Source organism: Podarcis vaucheri (assembly GCF_965113315.1).
Source record: "Podarcis vaucheri genome assembly, chromosome: 5".
In the NCBI taxonomy this organism is placed as follows: domain Eukaryota; kingdom Metazoa; phylum Chordata; class Lepidosauria; order Squamata; family Lacertidae; genus Podarcis; species Podarcis vaucheri.
Window position 1 is genome coordinate 93,534,648 of NC_138763.1, and position 16,795 is coordinate 93,551,442.

The 16,795-nt window shown below is 45.8% G+C and overlaps 1 protein-coding gene across 1 annotated transcript; it reads right to left on the minus strand.

Annotated features, from left to right (window-relative positions):
• Positions 1–420: 420 nt before the first annotated feature.
• Positions 421–12,762, minus strand: TMEM129 (transmembrane protein 129, E3 ubiquitin ligase). The gene is made up of 4 exons (XM_082223271.1): positions 12,498–12,762; positions 9,159–9,633; positions 8,055–8,214; positions 421–3,396 (listed from the first exon to the last, which is right to left on the minus strand). The coding sequence occupies exons 1-4, from the start codon at positions 12,700–12,702 to the stop codon at positions 3,148–3,150; spliced, it is 1,089 nt and encodes a 362-aa protein (XP_082079397.1). The 5' UTR covers positions 12,703–12,762; the 3' UTR covers positions 421–3,147.
• Between the last annotated feature and the right edge of the window lie 4,033 nt (positions 12,763–16,795).

A 16,795-nucleotide genomic window follows, 5' to 3' on the forward strand; every position in this document is an offset into this window, starting at 1 on the left:
TCTGCCCGGAGGGTTTGTGCACTGCTAATTATCCATAAGGGACGCGGGTGGCGCTGTGGGCTAAAGCCTCAACGCCTAGGGCTTGCCGATCGAAAGGTCGGCGGTTCGAATCCCCGCGGCGGGGTGCGCTCCCGCTGCTCGGTCCCAGCGCCTGCCCACCTAGCAGTTCGAAAGCACCCCCGGGGGCAAGTAGATAAATAGGTACCGCTTACCAGCGGGAAGGTAAACGGCGTTCCGTGTGCGGCTCTGGCTCGCCAGAGCAGCGATGTCACGCTGGCCACGTGACCCGGAAGTGTCCCCGGACAGCGCTGGCCCCCGGCCAATAGATGTGAGATGGGCGCACAAACCCCACAGTCTGTCAAGACTGGCCCGTTCGGGCAGGGGTACCTTTACCTTTACCTTTAATTATCCATAAGCAAATACAGAAGCAACAAAAGTGAGTTCATGTATACTAAGGAAGTGAAAAAACATGGAAGGTTGCAATACATCGGGGGGACGGGGGACAAAGAAGGTAGTATTACAGAGGACCCTGGACAAGATCTTTTATTTCATACAAGAAAGAGATGTTGGAGAAATGTTTACAGTGTGTCCCTGCCAATCCTTCAGAGTGGATCCTCCTTCAGAGCACCCTCAAAGGCCCACTAAAAGATCACAACATGAGTTACTTGCCGGAGTGAAGAATCAATACTGAGGAAGCAATCAGTTGCCCCATGGCAGTTACCCATAACAGTTGAGAACTAGAATTGCATGTGTCTTCAGTGTGGAGTCTTTGCCCAATTTCCACAGGGGTAGCTGGAGAAATAGCGTACAATGGCAAAATAACAGAACACAAAACAATTCTTGAGCAATCCTCCAGCAAAAACGCAGGGTGATTCCACAAGCAAGAGCTGGATAATCCTCCAATTTAAATCACTGCCAAGCGAGTGGAAGACAAAAGAGTTGAAACTGCAGATCAATGCCTGCTTCTGGTTCCCCTCCAGTGGGTTGCTCTACAAGACGCACAGGTACTTGTAAGGCACCTAGGCAGAGGCATCTATCAAAGGAAATATCAGGGCATAGACGAACAAAATAGCAATGCAGATGCAACCCATGTTTTCACAACCCTGATAACCACTGTGACCTTGTCTATCGAGGCAATACATAGCTGCAATCCATAGGGACTTGTCCCTCTGTTTCTGCTGGAATAGTACAAATGCATTAGAGGCAGATAGCAGCTCCAGCCTAATGGTGTACACCCAGATGGCAACTGGGTGCTAGTAAAGCTAAAGGGACCCCTGACCGTTAGGTCCAGTCGCGGACGACTTTGGGGGTTGCAGGGCTTATCTCACTTTATTGGCCGAGGGAGCCGGCGTACAACTTCCAGGTCATGTGGCCAGCATGACTAAGCCGCTTCTGGCGAACCAGAGCAGCGCTCAGAAACGCCGTTTACCTTCCTGCCGGAGTGGTACCTATTTATCTACTTGCACTTTGACGTGCTTTCGAATTGCTAGGTTGGCAGGAGCAGGGACCGAGCAATGGGAGCTCACCCCGTTGCTGGGATTCGAACCGCTGACCTTCTTGATTGGCAAGCCCTAGGCTCTGTGGTTTAACCCACAGAGCCACCCGCATCCCAACTGGGTGCTATTGGAATTCAAAATGCTCAGGGAAACCTGCCCCTTGTATAATGAGACCACAAGGCACTGCCTTAATAAGAGCAACAGATCAGAATTATGTTTCAATTTATGAGACAGTGGTCAAGTGTTCTTGTTTCCTGGAATTGAATGTAAACAGACTTACTATGGCTTGTTGTATTTTCCCACATCGTAGTAATAGGAAGAATAGTAACTGCATGTCAGCTAGACTAGCCTCAAGGTTAGTAAGGTTAAGAACATATCTCATACATGTGAAAACAAGTTACGGAGGGGGGATAGGGGAAATCCAATCAGCAGGCATTTTAAATAAGTGAAGTTTAATTTCATACACATTAAGGGTAAGTGAAGTGTCATCCTTCTCATTTAATAATGGGAGGCCTCTGAAGATCAAGGAAAAGCAAGTGCAGAGATTCCATAAAGATTAATATTGATTTACAAAGTAATATGATTGCATTTTAAGATACTAATCTATTTACAATAGTTTGTATCTCATGCACAATTGATCTATTTGGTGTTCTCATCTGAATCCCAAGCTTTAGAAGCTGGGGCAGCAACAAGCATTTAAAAAGTTCTGACCTAAAGATTTTCTGATACATATTCCATGACTAACAGCAATTGTCCCATATTTCCCAGAATCCCAGCCAACTATGGTACTTTTACATCTTATTTAATAAACTTTAAAAGGGGGAAAGCCCATAGAACATTTATTCTTGCAAAATCAGGTGTTCTATTCCAGGGCAAGTATTTGAGACTTCTGTTTCAAGAGAGAAAGCATCCATGTAATACTAGATTCCTGAAACCTTAACACATGTACTTTTATACTGCGACTTTTATTCTGATTTCAGACATAATACAATAGTGATCAGTTCACCAGCCCAGATGAGACTGGTTATGTATTGTTTAATAGGTAAGCCCCCAACCACTACTGAGCAGATGGGCTCCTCCTCCTCCTTCTAATATGCTATGTAGCCAAGAGCTGAACTGATTGGCTGTATTGCTCAAAAAAGTTAAATTGATGATCACCCCATTTTGTGCTACGTATTTCAACCTGAACAGGTCTCGTGAAGATAGTGGCCAGAACTGTTCCCTCCACTGCTAGGTTATGTGGGGAGACTATTTCTGGCAACCCACCCCCTCACCCCTGTGTTTCTCCCAACCCTCCAAAGCAGATGGGAGGAGGCAGCGTAATCCATGGAAATTGCCTCTTCCCTGTTCCACTAGTGGAAAGGACAGCTTTGAAGGCCACAGGGTTCCCTAATTCTGCTTCAGTAGAGGGCTGATGCGATTCTAAACTATCACTCAATATTTAATGTGACCAAAGGGAGTAGCCAAAGCTGGTGAAAATAATCATTTTCCGTTGTTTGGTTGCAGCAATTAAAAAACTGAACCAATAGAAAAATAATCAGAAAGACAACAAAGAGAAAGTCCCCATGAACAGAATAATAAAAAGTAAACAGCAGGTGGATTCATCCACCTTTGAAGTACATTCAGATTAAAGGAGTGTTCCGGGACCTGTTCATCGTATAACACAAACATCTAAAATGCAGAATTTGGCTCTGCAGGTTGGGCAAGGCACGCGGCTTGAAAGCCAGGTTTCTGGGTGCTGCTGGTCTTGCCGGCTGGCAAACCATTTCCCCATGCAAATCAAGCACCACATGGGACGACAGTAGCATTGTTGGCACTCGCCTTCATTCGGCTCTTGACAATTCTTCAGAAGCTTGACATTTGCAGTAGTTTGCATACACCCAATGCATGGGTCTAGCTCCTGCAGACAGAGAGAGGAAAAAATACGTCACAATATAATTATTATGTTTTATTTAATATATAGTGCCATCAATGTACATGACACTTGACAGGATGTCATAAGCACACAAAAAGGGGGGGAGAGAGGAAGAAACTAATGATCTGTCTGAAGTAACCAACTACCGTATTTTTTGCACCATAACACTCACTTTTTTCCTCCTAGAAAGTAAGGGGAAATGTCTGTGCGTGTTATGGAGCGAATGCCTGCGGGTGGCGGGGGGGGGGATCTGCTGCAGTCATGAGCAGAGGATCCATGGTTCCCCTTCCTTCCCTCCTCCGTGGTTACAAAGCATGGATCCACATGGATCCTCAGGATTTTTGCATTGGGCTACTCCAAACTCACTGTCAGATCACATGTCTGTGGCCACAGCATGAACCACAAAAATCATATATCCACTATTTTGTTTAGAATATTTTTTTCCTTGTTTTCCTCCTCTAAAAACTACGTGCGTGTTATGGTCTGGTGCGTGTTATAGAGCGAAAAATACGGTAATTTTTTCGGTCACTGTTAACACAAATGATTGCCACAAATTTAAACGCCACCTAGTGACATGATTTTGGGGTGTTCTCACCTTAGGCTGTTGCTGGGTAAAAGTCATCTGCACCTGTGTTCTGCCACTCATGAGAAAATGTATACGCATGGTGAATTTTAAATTCATGACATCTAGCTAGCTGTTGTCCATGGAGTTTTCTTGGCAGGGATACTGGAGTGGCTTGCTGGTTCCTGCTCCAGGTGGATCACGTTTAGTCAAAACAACCACTATGACCTGTCCATCTTGGGTGGCCCTGCTCATAGCTTCTCCGAGTTATTCAAGCCCCTTCGCCACAGCAAGGCATTGGGAAAGGAGTACGACAAGGCTGTATATTGTCTCCCTGCTTATTTAACTTATATGCAGAATTCATCATGCGAAAGGCTGGGCTGGATGAATCCCAAGCCGGAATTAAGATTGCTGGAAGAAATATCAACAACCTCAGATATGCAGATGACACAACCTTGATGGCAGAAAGCGAGGAGGAATTAAAGAACCATTTAATGAGGGTGAAAGAGGAGAGCTCAAAATATGGTCTGAAGCTCAACATCAAAAAACAAAGATCATGGCCACTGGTCCCATCACCTCCTGACAAATAGAAGGGGAAGAAATGGAGGCAGTGAGAGATTTTACTTTCTTGGGCTCCATGATCACTGCAGATGGTGACAGCAGCCACGAAATTAAAAGAAACCTGCTTCTTGGGAGAAAAGCAATGACAAACCTAGACAGCATCTTAAAAAGCAGAGACATCACCTTGCCAACAAAGGTCTGTATAGTTAAAGCTATGGTTTCCCCAGTAGTGATGTATGGAAGTGTGAGCTGGACCATAAAGAAGGCTGATTGCTGAAGAATTGATGTTTTTGAATTATGGTGCTGGAGGAGACTCTTGAGAGTCCCATGGACTGCAAGAAGATCAAACTTCTCCATTCTGAAGGAAATCAGCCCTGAGTGCTCACTGGAAGATCAGGTCCTGAAGCTGAGGCTCCAATACTTTGGCCACCTCATGAGAAGAGAAGACTCCCTGGAAAAGACCCTGATGCTGGGAAAGGTGGAGGGCACAAGGAGAAGGGGACGACAGGGGACGAGATGGTTGGACAGTGTTCTTGAAGCTACCAGCATGAGTTTGACCAAACTGCGGGAGGCAGTGGAAGACAGGAGTGCCTGGTGTGCTCTGGTCCATGGGGTCACAAAGAGTCGGACACGACTAAATGACAAAACAACAACAACAACAAAGCTAGCTGTTCCTTGGAAAAAGCTGTTATTCTATTTAGAGGTGAGTCTTTCTTACCAATCTGTCTACTTAGCTACAAGCTCCCCACCCCCTGAAGATTTTCAGTAAAAGTTTTAAAGCTTTTTGACACCCACTGAAGGAGAACTCCTCCCATTAGCTGAATTTCCAGCAAGTGTTTTTCAAAATGACTTTGAAAATATTTTTAATGCCTTAAAAACCACAATCCAAGATACATTTCCTTGGAAGTAAATCCCAACGAAGCCGCTTGGACTTACATTTGAGTAAACAGTTGGCTCACGTAGAAGATGCATAATTTTAGAAGCCTAGCTATGCATACAGTGAAGGAAAAAAGTATTTGATCCCCTGCTAAATTTGCCCGTTTGCCATCTGACGAAGAAATGACAAGTCCATAATTTTAATGGTAGGTTTATTGTAGCTGTGAGAGACAGAACAACAGGAAAAACCCCAGAAACCCAGAAGATATAAGTCAGAGATTGATGTGCATTATAATGAGTAAAATAAGTATTTGATCCCCTATACCAGGCTACCTGGTATCTTCACTGTATGTACCGTATTTTTCGCTCTATAGGACGCACTGGACAATAGGACGCACCTTGTTTTAGAGGGGGGAAAACAATAAAAAAGAAATCTCCCCCTCTCTGCCCAGCACCCCTTCAGCGAAGCGGCAGGAGGCGTTCAGTCGCCTTCAGGCAGCTACCTTGGAAGCCTGGAGAGCGAAAGGGGTCGGTGCCCACCGACCCCTCTTGCTCTCCAGGCTTCAGGTTCCTTTCGACCTGCTCTTTGGGGCTGGCAGGGGGAAGCCCACCACCAGCCCCAAAGAGCAGGTCGGGGAGCGGGGAAAGGCGCGCAGCGGAGGGGCTCCTGCCATAGCCCCCTGTGCGGTCTCCCTGCCGGAGAGGTGGTGCGCGGCTAAAGAGACTTCTGCCATAGTTGCGCGTCACCTCTCCAGCTGGGAGAGGGTCGCGGGGGGCTGCTTTAGCCGTGCACGCGCTCTCTCCCAGCTGGAGAGGTGGTGCGCGGCTAAAGAGGCTCCTGCCGTAGTCGTGCGTCACCTCTCCAGCTGGGAGAGGGTCGCGGGGGGCTGCTTTAGCCGCGCGCGCGCTCTCCCTGCTGGAGAGGTGGTGCGCGGCTAAAGAGACTTCTGCCATAGTCGCGCGTCACCTCTCCAGCTGGGAGAGGGTCGCGGGGGGCTGCTTTAGCCGTGCACGCGCTCTCTCCCAGCTGGAGAGGTGGTGCGCGGCTAAAGAGGCTCCTGCCGTAGTCGTGCGTCACCTCTCCAGCTGGGAGAGGGTCGCGGGGGCTGCTTTAGCCACGCGCGCGCTCTCTCGGCTGGAGAGGTGGCGCGCAGCGGAGAGGCTCCTGCCATAGTCGCGCGTCACCTCTCCAGCCGGGAGAGGGTCCCGGGGGGCTTGTTTAGCCGCGCGCGTGCTCTCCCGGCTGGAGAGGTGACACGCAGCTATAGAGGCTCCTGCCGTAGTCGCGCGTCACCTCTCCAGCTGGGAGAGGGTCGCGGGGGGCTGCTTTAGCCGCGCGTGCGCTCTCCCGGCCGGAGAGGTGGTGCGCGGCTAAAGAGACTTCTGCCATAGTGGCGCGTCACCTCTCCAGCTGGGAGAGGGTCGCGGGGGGCTGCTTTAGCCGCACGCGCGCTCTCCCAGCTGGAGAGGTGACGCGCGGCTATAGAGGCTCCTGCCTCTCCGGAGGCTTCGCGTTGCTTTCGATGAAGCCTGGAGAGTGAGAGGGGTCGGTGCGACTTCCCGCTGCATTCTGGAGGCTTCAGGTTCCTTTCTCTCCCGGCTTCAGCAGAGAGGGAGAGCTGCGCAGCGCCCCTTCAGCGAAGCGGGAGGAGAAATGGAAGGGGCACCGTTTCTCCTGCCGCTTCGCTGAAGGAGCGCTGAGCAGAGAGGGGGAGAATTATTATTTTTTCTTGTTCTCCCCCTCTAAAACAAGGTGCGTCCTATGATCGGGTGCATCCTATAGAGCGAAAAATACGGTACTTAAGAAGATATGAAGCAGATCCTGTCACCTGAGGCTATTGTTTTTAAATAACTTTTATTTTGCTTTTAACAGGTACATATAAACAGGTACATATAAATATAGACAATATTAAGGAAAATTCCTTAATAGTAATGGGGGGGGACTACAAAAACTACAAAAAATATCAAAGTACATGACACAGAACATAAGCAACTATGGGGAAGATAAAAGAAAAGAAAAAAGAAAAAGAAAAAGGAAGATGAGCCAAAGCAGGAAAGCTCATCTTTTGTACACTTCCGTCAAGCTCACATCATTATTCTTATCAATTAACTCTTATCAATTAACCTCTTATCAATTAACTCTTATCAATTAATTCTTATCAATTAACCTGAGGCTATTTATATTCAACAGGGAAGCTGGTATTTGGCAACATACTCTAGGTTTAGTCATAATCTACCAACTTGCCCACACTCCACCAACTGTGAAATAAAGGCAACACGAAAAAATAAGTTATACAGTGGTGCCCCGCAAGACGAATGCCTTGCAAGACGGAAAACTCACTAGACGAAAGAGTTTTCCGTTCTGGAGGTGCTTCGCAAAACGAATTTCCTATGGGCTTGCTTCGCAAGACGACAATGTCTTGCGAGTTCCTGCTGGTTTTTTTCCCTTCCCCCCCTTTTTTCTAAGCCGCTAAGCCGCTTATCAGCTGATCCGATCAGCAGATAAGCCGCTAAAAGCCGCTTATCCGCTAATCCGTCAATGGGCTTGCTTCTCAAGACAAAAAAACCGCTAGACGAAGAGAATCACAGAACGGATTCTTTTCGTCTTGCGAGGCACCACTGTAATCTCCAATCTTGAACCTACCTGATTGCTTGAAACACTGTATGCCTGATTAGTCTCTACCAAAGAGGTAAAGGTTTCCAGAAACAAGTCACTGAGGCTCTGATGTATGACCACATTAGCAGCATTACGGATGGGAGCATGGAGCTTTTCTCTCAGTTCGCCATATTCTGTTGAATTCAGCCTAAGACAGATAGAGTTTCATATCAGCCATTTGCAAGTGTAAAAGAAATTGTACTTTGTATTTTATACGTGAGCTTTATAGAAAGGAGACAGTCTCAAATACCAAGGCTGCTTTTATCTCATTTTAATTACAGACTAGGAACAAACAAATCCATACTGTTTTTGCAGCATATTATATAAAAAAAAATCACAACCAAATTTCAACTTTTGTTTTTCAGTGGGTTATTTAAATGTCTTAGATGACTGAAAACTCTCACTAGTATCAAATGAGTTTGCATATGACTCACAACGTTTTATGTATTCATTTGTGCCTCCACAAACTGGAGGGAAATGTTTTGTTAAAGTCTCCTCCATTGATTTGAAAAGCACTTTTAAAATGACTAGGTTGAACACGGATATCCTGCCATTAAGTGGTTCAAGCTATGCTAGGGAAAACACTCAGGTGTCTAACACTCGGGCAAACACTCAGGTGTCCAACGTAATATACCAGTGTTAAAAGTACAGTATCTGCATTGGTTAAGTTCAAGGTTTTGTGGCTATTTAAAGCCCAAAACAACTTTGGACCAGGATGCTTAGCAGCCCACCTCCCACAAGTACAAACCAAGCCAATCTTTATGATCAGAGGCGATCCTATTGGCTGTTTCACATCCAACAGATTGTCACTTGACGGAAACAGGCCTTCTTGGCGATAACACCCATCCTCTGGAATGCCCTCACTTGAGTAACTTGTGAGCAACAGGCAACACAGACCTTTAAAACCTCTGAAACTCTTATGATTACCCAAGTTTTCCTGGGCTCTGAATATATTTAATTGAAACAAATTGTACCAAATTATCACATTTAGGCAATCTTGCTTTAAAAAAACAGCTCTAACCAAGAGATAGTGGAATATTGTATTGAGATCACATTCCCCTTGACAAAACTAAAAAAAAATGCCCATTTTACCGGATAGTAAAAGGTTTCACATGAGGATTAATACTGGCAACACGAATTGTGAGGAACTGTGCAGGCATGTTTGAGTCTGGCAAGAGTTCATGCTGTCTGGAGTCCACCACAGTTAGAAAGATATCTCGCTGCTGCGCAATATGTAGACAGTATGTGGTCACTTTCATGATCCAGGTGTCTGTAACAATGACTCGGGCTCCCGGGGCTCCCGTAGCAAACTTGTCAATCCTCCTGAATTCGATGTTGATAGAGGAAGCCACTGCCCTCCAGCCTGACTGTGGGAGGGCATAAAGGGAAAGGGTCTTGACTAATGGGTGGTTATTCCAGCCATTTCGTGACCAGTAATATATTAGGATACCAGCAATGGTTGGGGCAAGAACAGCCAGCAATAAAAAGACTCTCCAGCCTTCTGGAGCCTGATGAAAATTGCAAAGTTGTTTCTCGGGCGCTGCAAAGCACATGCCAGCATAGTAACCTGCAAGGGAGAAAAAAAGTACTTTTAGGAGAGAGAGAAAATAACCTGACATGCATGTAGGTGTTACTTATGAAATAATGGGTTTCTGTGCAGTCAGCCTGAAACGGGACCCAAAATCCCCAATTTTCCTCCTCCAAGGGAGCATTTCTAAAATGCATTAACTTGAGCTCTTGAGTCAATGTATAAACAGAAAGCCAGCTGTATAAACAAGTGCTCAAAGCCCTCTCCTTTATCAGTCCGTGACGGCAATGGATGGCCTTGCCGGTTCCGAGTGGAGCAGGGATGGCACGTCTGGATCTTATCTTACATCCTGACCACAAAGACACACAGACCTTGTCAGGTCTGACAAGAGACCCGGGAACGGCGCCAGGAGTGCTCTTAGAGTTGGTGACCTCCTTCCCCAAGATAAGAGCATAGGAACAAGAACAACCTTTTATGGTCAAGAGTACCGGAACAGGAATATCTGTTTATGGTCATGGATGTCAACTTACGTGTATAAGCTGACGTGGTTGGATTCCTGGGGAAGCGGGGAGAGGGTGCCTGGAGGATATATATACTGCATGAAATTTCTAATTTCTTTGGACTTGCTGTGAACTGACCATGCAAGTGCCTTCTGCTATCCGGAGAGCAGAATAAACTCTTTCTCTGAATCAACCTCGGTGTCATTTGACTTCCTTTCTCCCTCCTGGGCGCAACACAGACCCCACCAATCGGTATAGTCTAATAAGGCTACACTTAAAGCTTCCAACAAGAACCTAACATCTTGACAGTTCACATTTCAGACACTGAACTTCCACATATCCTTCTCTCATTGTAAACACTCTTCCCCCTGCTGCACTTTCATCCCCAGAAAACTGTGCCCTATCTACACTGTGATAGGGTGGTCGGGGAGGAGACACAGAGAACCCTACTTGAACTTCCCTTCCAACCATCTCTTTTACATGCGTCTCAAAGCAAACAAGCAAAGTGAAACCTTACATGGCAGGCTTAGTTTTTCTAGGGATACAGGTGTAGAACGGTGAAGAGAGAGCAGCAAAGGAGAAACAGAAAAAAGGGAGCAACCGCTTAGGAACTTTTCCCCAGCGCACATGTTCGTGGGGCCCTCTCCCCAGGCCTCTAAAGATAGGGAATGCTTTCGTGAAGGCAATAACATTCCTCCTTTCCCAGGCCTTTGGCTTGATTCAACCATCTCTGGACTTTCCAATTGTGGAGGGCATTGTTTTTGTTTGTTACTATTTTTATTTCATTTATTGAATTTACATCTATACCCAGAGGTCTCAAGGACGTTCACAGAATGTCCTGTGTTTTTGCGCTTTTAATATTGCAAACCATCCTGGGGTGAGGGCAGGGCCGGATTTAGGTTTGATGAGGCCCTGTGCTACTGAAGGTAATGGGGTCCTTAATATGTCCAGCTGTCCTTTGTTAACAACAAATTGCAGCTGTTTTTTACGTATGCTATATGGTAATTTATAGACTGAATAGGTATCTAAAGCCATTTGCACATAACAAAATATGTAATTTATCAAAGTAATGGTTGAACTGAAATACAGTTAAGAAGAAATATATTAATAGTTCTAGTCACAGGTAGGTAGCCAAGTTGGTCTCCTGTAGTCAAAACAAAATAAAAAAATTGTTTCAACTACGGCAGACCAACACGGCTCTACCTGTAACTAGAACTATGGAAGGCACCACATTGGCATCTGAAGAAGTGTGCATGCACACGAAAGCTCATGCCAATAACAAACTTAGTTGCTCTCTAAGGTGCTACGCGGATTGCAGGAGTACTTTTTTAAATAAATGGGAATTTTAAGGGGAGGGGAACAAAAAACAACTCAATAAGGACTAAGTATGCTCAGTAGTGGGTGGCGCTGTGGGTTAAACCACAGAGCCTAGGACTTGCTGATCAGAAGGTCGGCAGTTCGAATCCCCGTGACGGGGTGAGCTCCCATTGCTCGGTCTCTGCTCCTGCCAACCTAGCAGTTTGAAAGCACGTCAGAGTGCAAGTAGATAAATAGGTACCACTACGGCGGGAAGATAAACGGCGTTTCCGTGCGCTGCTCTGGTTCGCCAGAAGCGGCTTAGTCATGCTGGAAACATGACCTGGAAGCTGTAGCTCCCTCGGCCAATAAAGCGAGATGAGAGCCGCAACCCCAGTCAGTCACGACTGGACCCTTTACCTTTACTAAGGTCTACTGGAAGGATTTTTTTTTATAGTGAAATACAGTGGTACCTCTAGATACGAACAGGATCCGTTCCGGAGCCCCGTTCACATGTAGAAGTAAACATAAGTAGCGATGGCACATCTGCGCGCACGCGCGTCACTTTTTGCCGCTTCTGCGCAAGCGTGTGACGTCATTTTGAGCGCCTGCGCAAGCGGCAAAACCCGGAAGTAACGCGCTCCATTACTTCCGGGTTGCCGAGGAGCGCAACTCGAACGCGCTCAAATCGAAGCGTATTCAACCCGAGGTATGACACTACAATTTTTTTGCCTTTAAAAAATTTTAGGGGCCCCCAAGAGAGTGGGGCCCTAAGCTATAGCTTCTGTGGCATATACACTGGCACTGGACCGTGAGGGGCAGTATACAAAGATGATGGTGATGATAATAATAATAATCCAAAGAAATAAATAATAATAATCCAAAGAAATAAATAATAATAATCCAAAGAAATAAAAATTAATAATAAAGATCCAAATAAATAATAATAATAATAATCCAAATAAATTAATAATAATCCAAATAAATTAATAATAATAAATTAATAATAGTAATAATAGTAATCCAAAGAAATAAGGCAAATGGTGAGGGCCCCGCCCTTCCCCTCCTCCCCCCGCAGCCCCCTCTCCCTGCCTCCCGCTCACGCACCGAGGGGCAGCAGGGCGTGGGCCAGGAGAGTGGCGGCGCCGCGCCGGAGGTGGTACTGGACGAAGGCCGCGTCCTCGCTGCCCAGCCAGCCGCCCAGCAGGTTCTGCACCGTCAGCCCGGCCAGGTGGAACTCGTTGGGCGGGAAGACGAAGCAGACGGCCAGCACCACGTAGGCCAGGCTGAAGGTGGCGGCGGGGCTCTCCATGCGGGCGGGCGGGCGGGCAAGGCCGCTGGAGGCCCCGGGTGGCGGCGAAGGCCCGGTCCGAGCTCTAGGCCGGGCTTCTCCCCGCGCGCGGTGCACTCTGGGAAGTGTAGTCCAGCGGGCAGCGCTCAACCAGCCTCTGTCGTAGCGGAGCTGCAAAGGACTCTCTGCCCGCGGGGAAAGTGTCCGAGGGTCCCAGGGACGGGCACTCGAAGCACGGAGGGCAGGAGCCCCCAGAACCAGGGCCGGATTTCCTTATGAGCTAAGCAAGCTATAGCTTAAGGGAACCCAAAGAAAATTAAAGGGGGGGGGAATCTGGATGTACACTTCCAAAATATAAGATAAAATGCAAATAAAATAAAACCTACATGCAGCAACAGTGTTTTGGGTTGTGTAGCCTGCTCCCTAAAATATCACTGGTTTGCTCATTTATATACATATATATATATATATATATATATATATATATATATATATGCTTTCGTAGATTTTCACGGGTACAGGAATGCAGGTTTTGGTGTCTTCGGGTGTCTTCCCGTGTAAGAGTCGGGGTGTCTGTGCGACGTTTCGACGAGGTCTCACTCGTCATCTTCAGGCTGGTGCTTTCGGCTTCTTGTTACTGGAACAGAGCAGAATCTGGTGTTTGAGTTCCTATAAATACTGTTGAGGGGTGTGGTGTATAGCCTCCAACGTTCTGGGCAGAGAGGAAGTTCCTAGATTAGTGTGCCTTTTCTTCTTTTGTTCCTTAATTACTTGAGGGATATCTTGAGTGATTTCATGAGTGATATTCTGAATACCACTGGGTGGGTCATTAAGTGTAGATTAGTTGCTAAAGCTTTTGTGTCTTGACCTCTTGAGCTTGTGAAGAGTTTTTCTGAGAAGATGGCTGTGCTGCATTTAGTTGTGCTCTGGCTTGGCTTCGTGTATAGGGGCGAGCTGTGGTTTTGTGCCTTGTGCCAGCCAGATCTGTGTAGGGATTGCAGGGGGGTGCAGCATCCGGAGGTGCCACTATAGTTTGGCTACTGGATGGAGTCTGTAATATGTCTGTGGAGAGGGTCTGGGTTTGGGTCTGGTGTGGTTGATTGGTGACGGCGTTCTGTGTGCCTCTGGTTCTGGTGTCGGTTTTTGTGGGGAGGGCTAATTTCCAGATGTCTGGCAGGCGGGACGTGTCGTCACGCTTGTTCATGTTGTGAGGGTGTTTCTCTATCTCGATGGCTTCCATGATTATTCTCTTGTGGTGATGTTCCATGTTAAAGAGCAATTTGGAATCTGCAAAATTAATTTCGTGTCCTGTTTCTTTCATGTGTTGGAAAAGAGAGGAAGTTTTTTCTTCTTTTTTGACGGCATTCTTGTGTTCTGCGATACGTGCATTTATTCGTCTGTTTGTTTGTCCAATGTACGTGGCTGGGCAGACTTTGCAGGGTATTTCATAGACCCACTGTTGTGATGAACACATCGGACTACCAAGCAAAACTATCAAATCTACTCCAAGACCCTACCTACCAACCTATAAAAACAGATCCCACCACCTATCTGGAAAAAACCACCAAATCCAAAATAAAAGCCTCTCCTATCAGTGAAGAAATCCAGCTAAGAATCATCCCCAGAGAAAAATCTTCCAGATGCCCCAAACTCTACGGTCTCCCCAAGATACACAAAGAAGGAACACCACTCAGACCAATAGTCAGCTCCATAGGCTCACCTCTACAAAATCTCGCTAAATTTCTCGCTAAGCAACTTCAGCCCTATGCAGAATCCATCGCTTCACACGTTACTAACTCCTTCCAGTTCATAGAAACAATAAAGAAGCAATACCTACATCCCGATGACCTACTTGTAAGCTTCGATGTTGTATCTCTCTTCACTCAAGTGCCCATTAATGAAGCCTTGACAGCCATTCAAAACAAATACAACCCCCCCAAATACATCCTGGACCTGACCAACCACTGCCTAACCAACACGTACTTCATCCACAATGGACAAAGATACAAACAGATAGAAGGAGCACCTATGGGATCACCCCTCTCACCGGTCATCGCAAATTTGTACATGGAACACTTTGAAACCAATGCTTTAGACAAGTCAGAACACAAACCCAAACTTTGGCTCAGATATGTTGACGACACCTTTGTAATTTGGCCACACGGGAAAGAAAAACTAGATAGCTTCCTCACACATCTCAACAGCCTACACCCCAAAATACAATTCACTATGGAAATAGAAGACAACAACCAACTCCCCTTTCTTGACGTCCTAATCTACAAAAAACCTGATGGCTCCCTAGGACACACTATCTACCGGAAAAAAACACACACCAACCGCTACTTACATGCACAATCACACCACCACCCTGCACAAATAAACTCCGTAGCCAAGACTCTCATCTCCAGAACCAAACGCCTGGCTGACAAAGACCACTTGACAACTGAGTTACAGAATCTCTCAAATGTGTTAATCGCCAATGGATACCAGAAAAACAGGGTTACGAAGCTAATCCAAAAAGAAACACCCCCCAAAAACCAAGACACAGAAGAAAACAATGGCATGGCCCTCCTTCCTTATATCAAGGGCACTACAGACAAAATCAGCAAAATCCTCCATAAACACAATATCAAAACAGCCTTCTGCACCAACCAAAAAATAACCAATATCCTCAGAAACCCAAAAGACAAAATCCAGCTGGAAAACCAAGGGGTCTATGAAATACCCTGCAAAGTCTGCCCAGCCACGTACATTGGACAAACAAACAGACGAATAAATGCACGTATCGCAGAACACAAGAATGCCGTCAAAAAAGAAGAAAAAACTTCCTCTCTTTTCCAACACATGAAAGAAACAGGACACGAAATTAATTTTGCAGATTCCAAATTGCTCTTTAACATGGAACATCACCACAAGAGAATAATCATGGAAGCCATCGAGATAGAGAAACACCCTCACAACATGAACAAGCGTGACGACACGTCCCGCCTGCCAGACATCTGGAAATTAGCCCTCCCCACAAAAACCGACACCAGAACCAGAGGCACACAGAACGCCGTCACCAATCAACCACACCAGACCCAAACCCAGACCCTCTCCACAGACATATTACAGACTCCATCCAGTAGCCAAACTATAGTGGCACCTCCGGATGCTGCACCCCCCTGCAATCCCTACACAGATCTGGCTGGCACAAGGCACAAAACCACAGCTCGCCCCTATACACGAAGCCAAGCCAGAGCACAACTAAATGCAGCACAGCCATCTTCTCAGAAAAACTCTTCACAAGCTCAAGAGGTCAAGACACAAAAGCTTTAGCAACTAATCTACACTTAATGACCCACCCAGTGGTATTCAGAATATCACTCATGAAATCACTCAAGATATCCCTCAAGTAATTAAGGAACAAAAGAAGAAAAGGCACACTAATCTAGGAACTTCCTCTCTGCCCAGAACGTTGGAGGCTATACACCACACCCCTCAACAGTATTTATAGGAACTCAAACACCAGATTCTGCTCTGTTCCAGTAACAAGAAGCCGAAAGCACCAGCCTGAAGATGACGAGTGAGACCTCGTCGAAACGTCGCACAGACACCCCGACTCTTACACGGGAAGACACCCGAAGACACCAAAACCTGCATATATATATATATATATATGGTGCTTACATTCTCCATGGACTGGTTATTTAATAAAGCTATTTATAATTATTAGTAGTTGCACCATAATATGCTAGCATGCTCCCTAAAATATCACTGGTTTGCTCATTTCTATACATAGGGTGCCTACATTCTGCATGGACTGATTAATGTTAATAAAGCTATTGATAATTATTAGTAGTTTGTACCATATATTTACACCTATTGCTATTTCATGTTTCTAGAGACTAAATTATGAGTCTTTGTAAATTGTGTTTCTAAAGGGACTTTTGTTATTGCCAAATGCCAATGTGTTTGCATTATTAAGTTTGATATGAATAAAAAAATCATTTTAAGTTAGAGCTTCATAATTATTTGACTATTAATATGTTTCTTCTTAATTGTATTTCACTATTAATATGCTTCTTCTTAACTACATTTCAGTTCAACCATTACTTTGATAAAATACATCTTT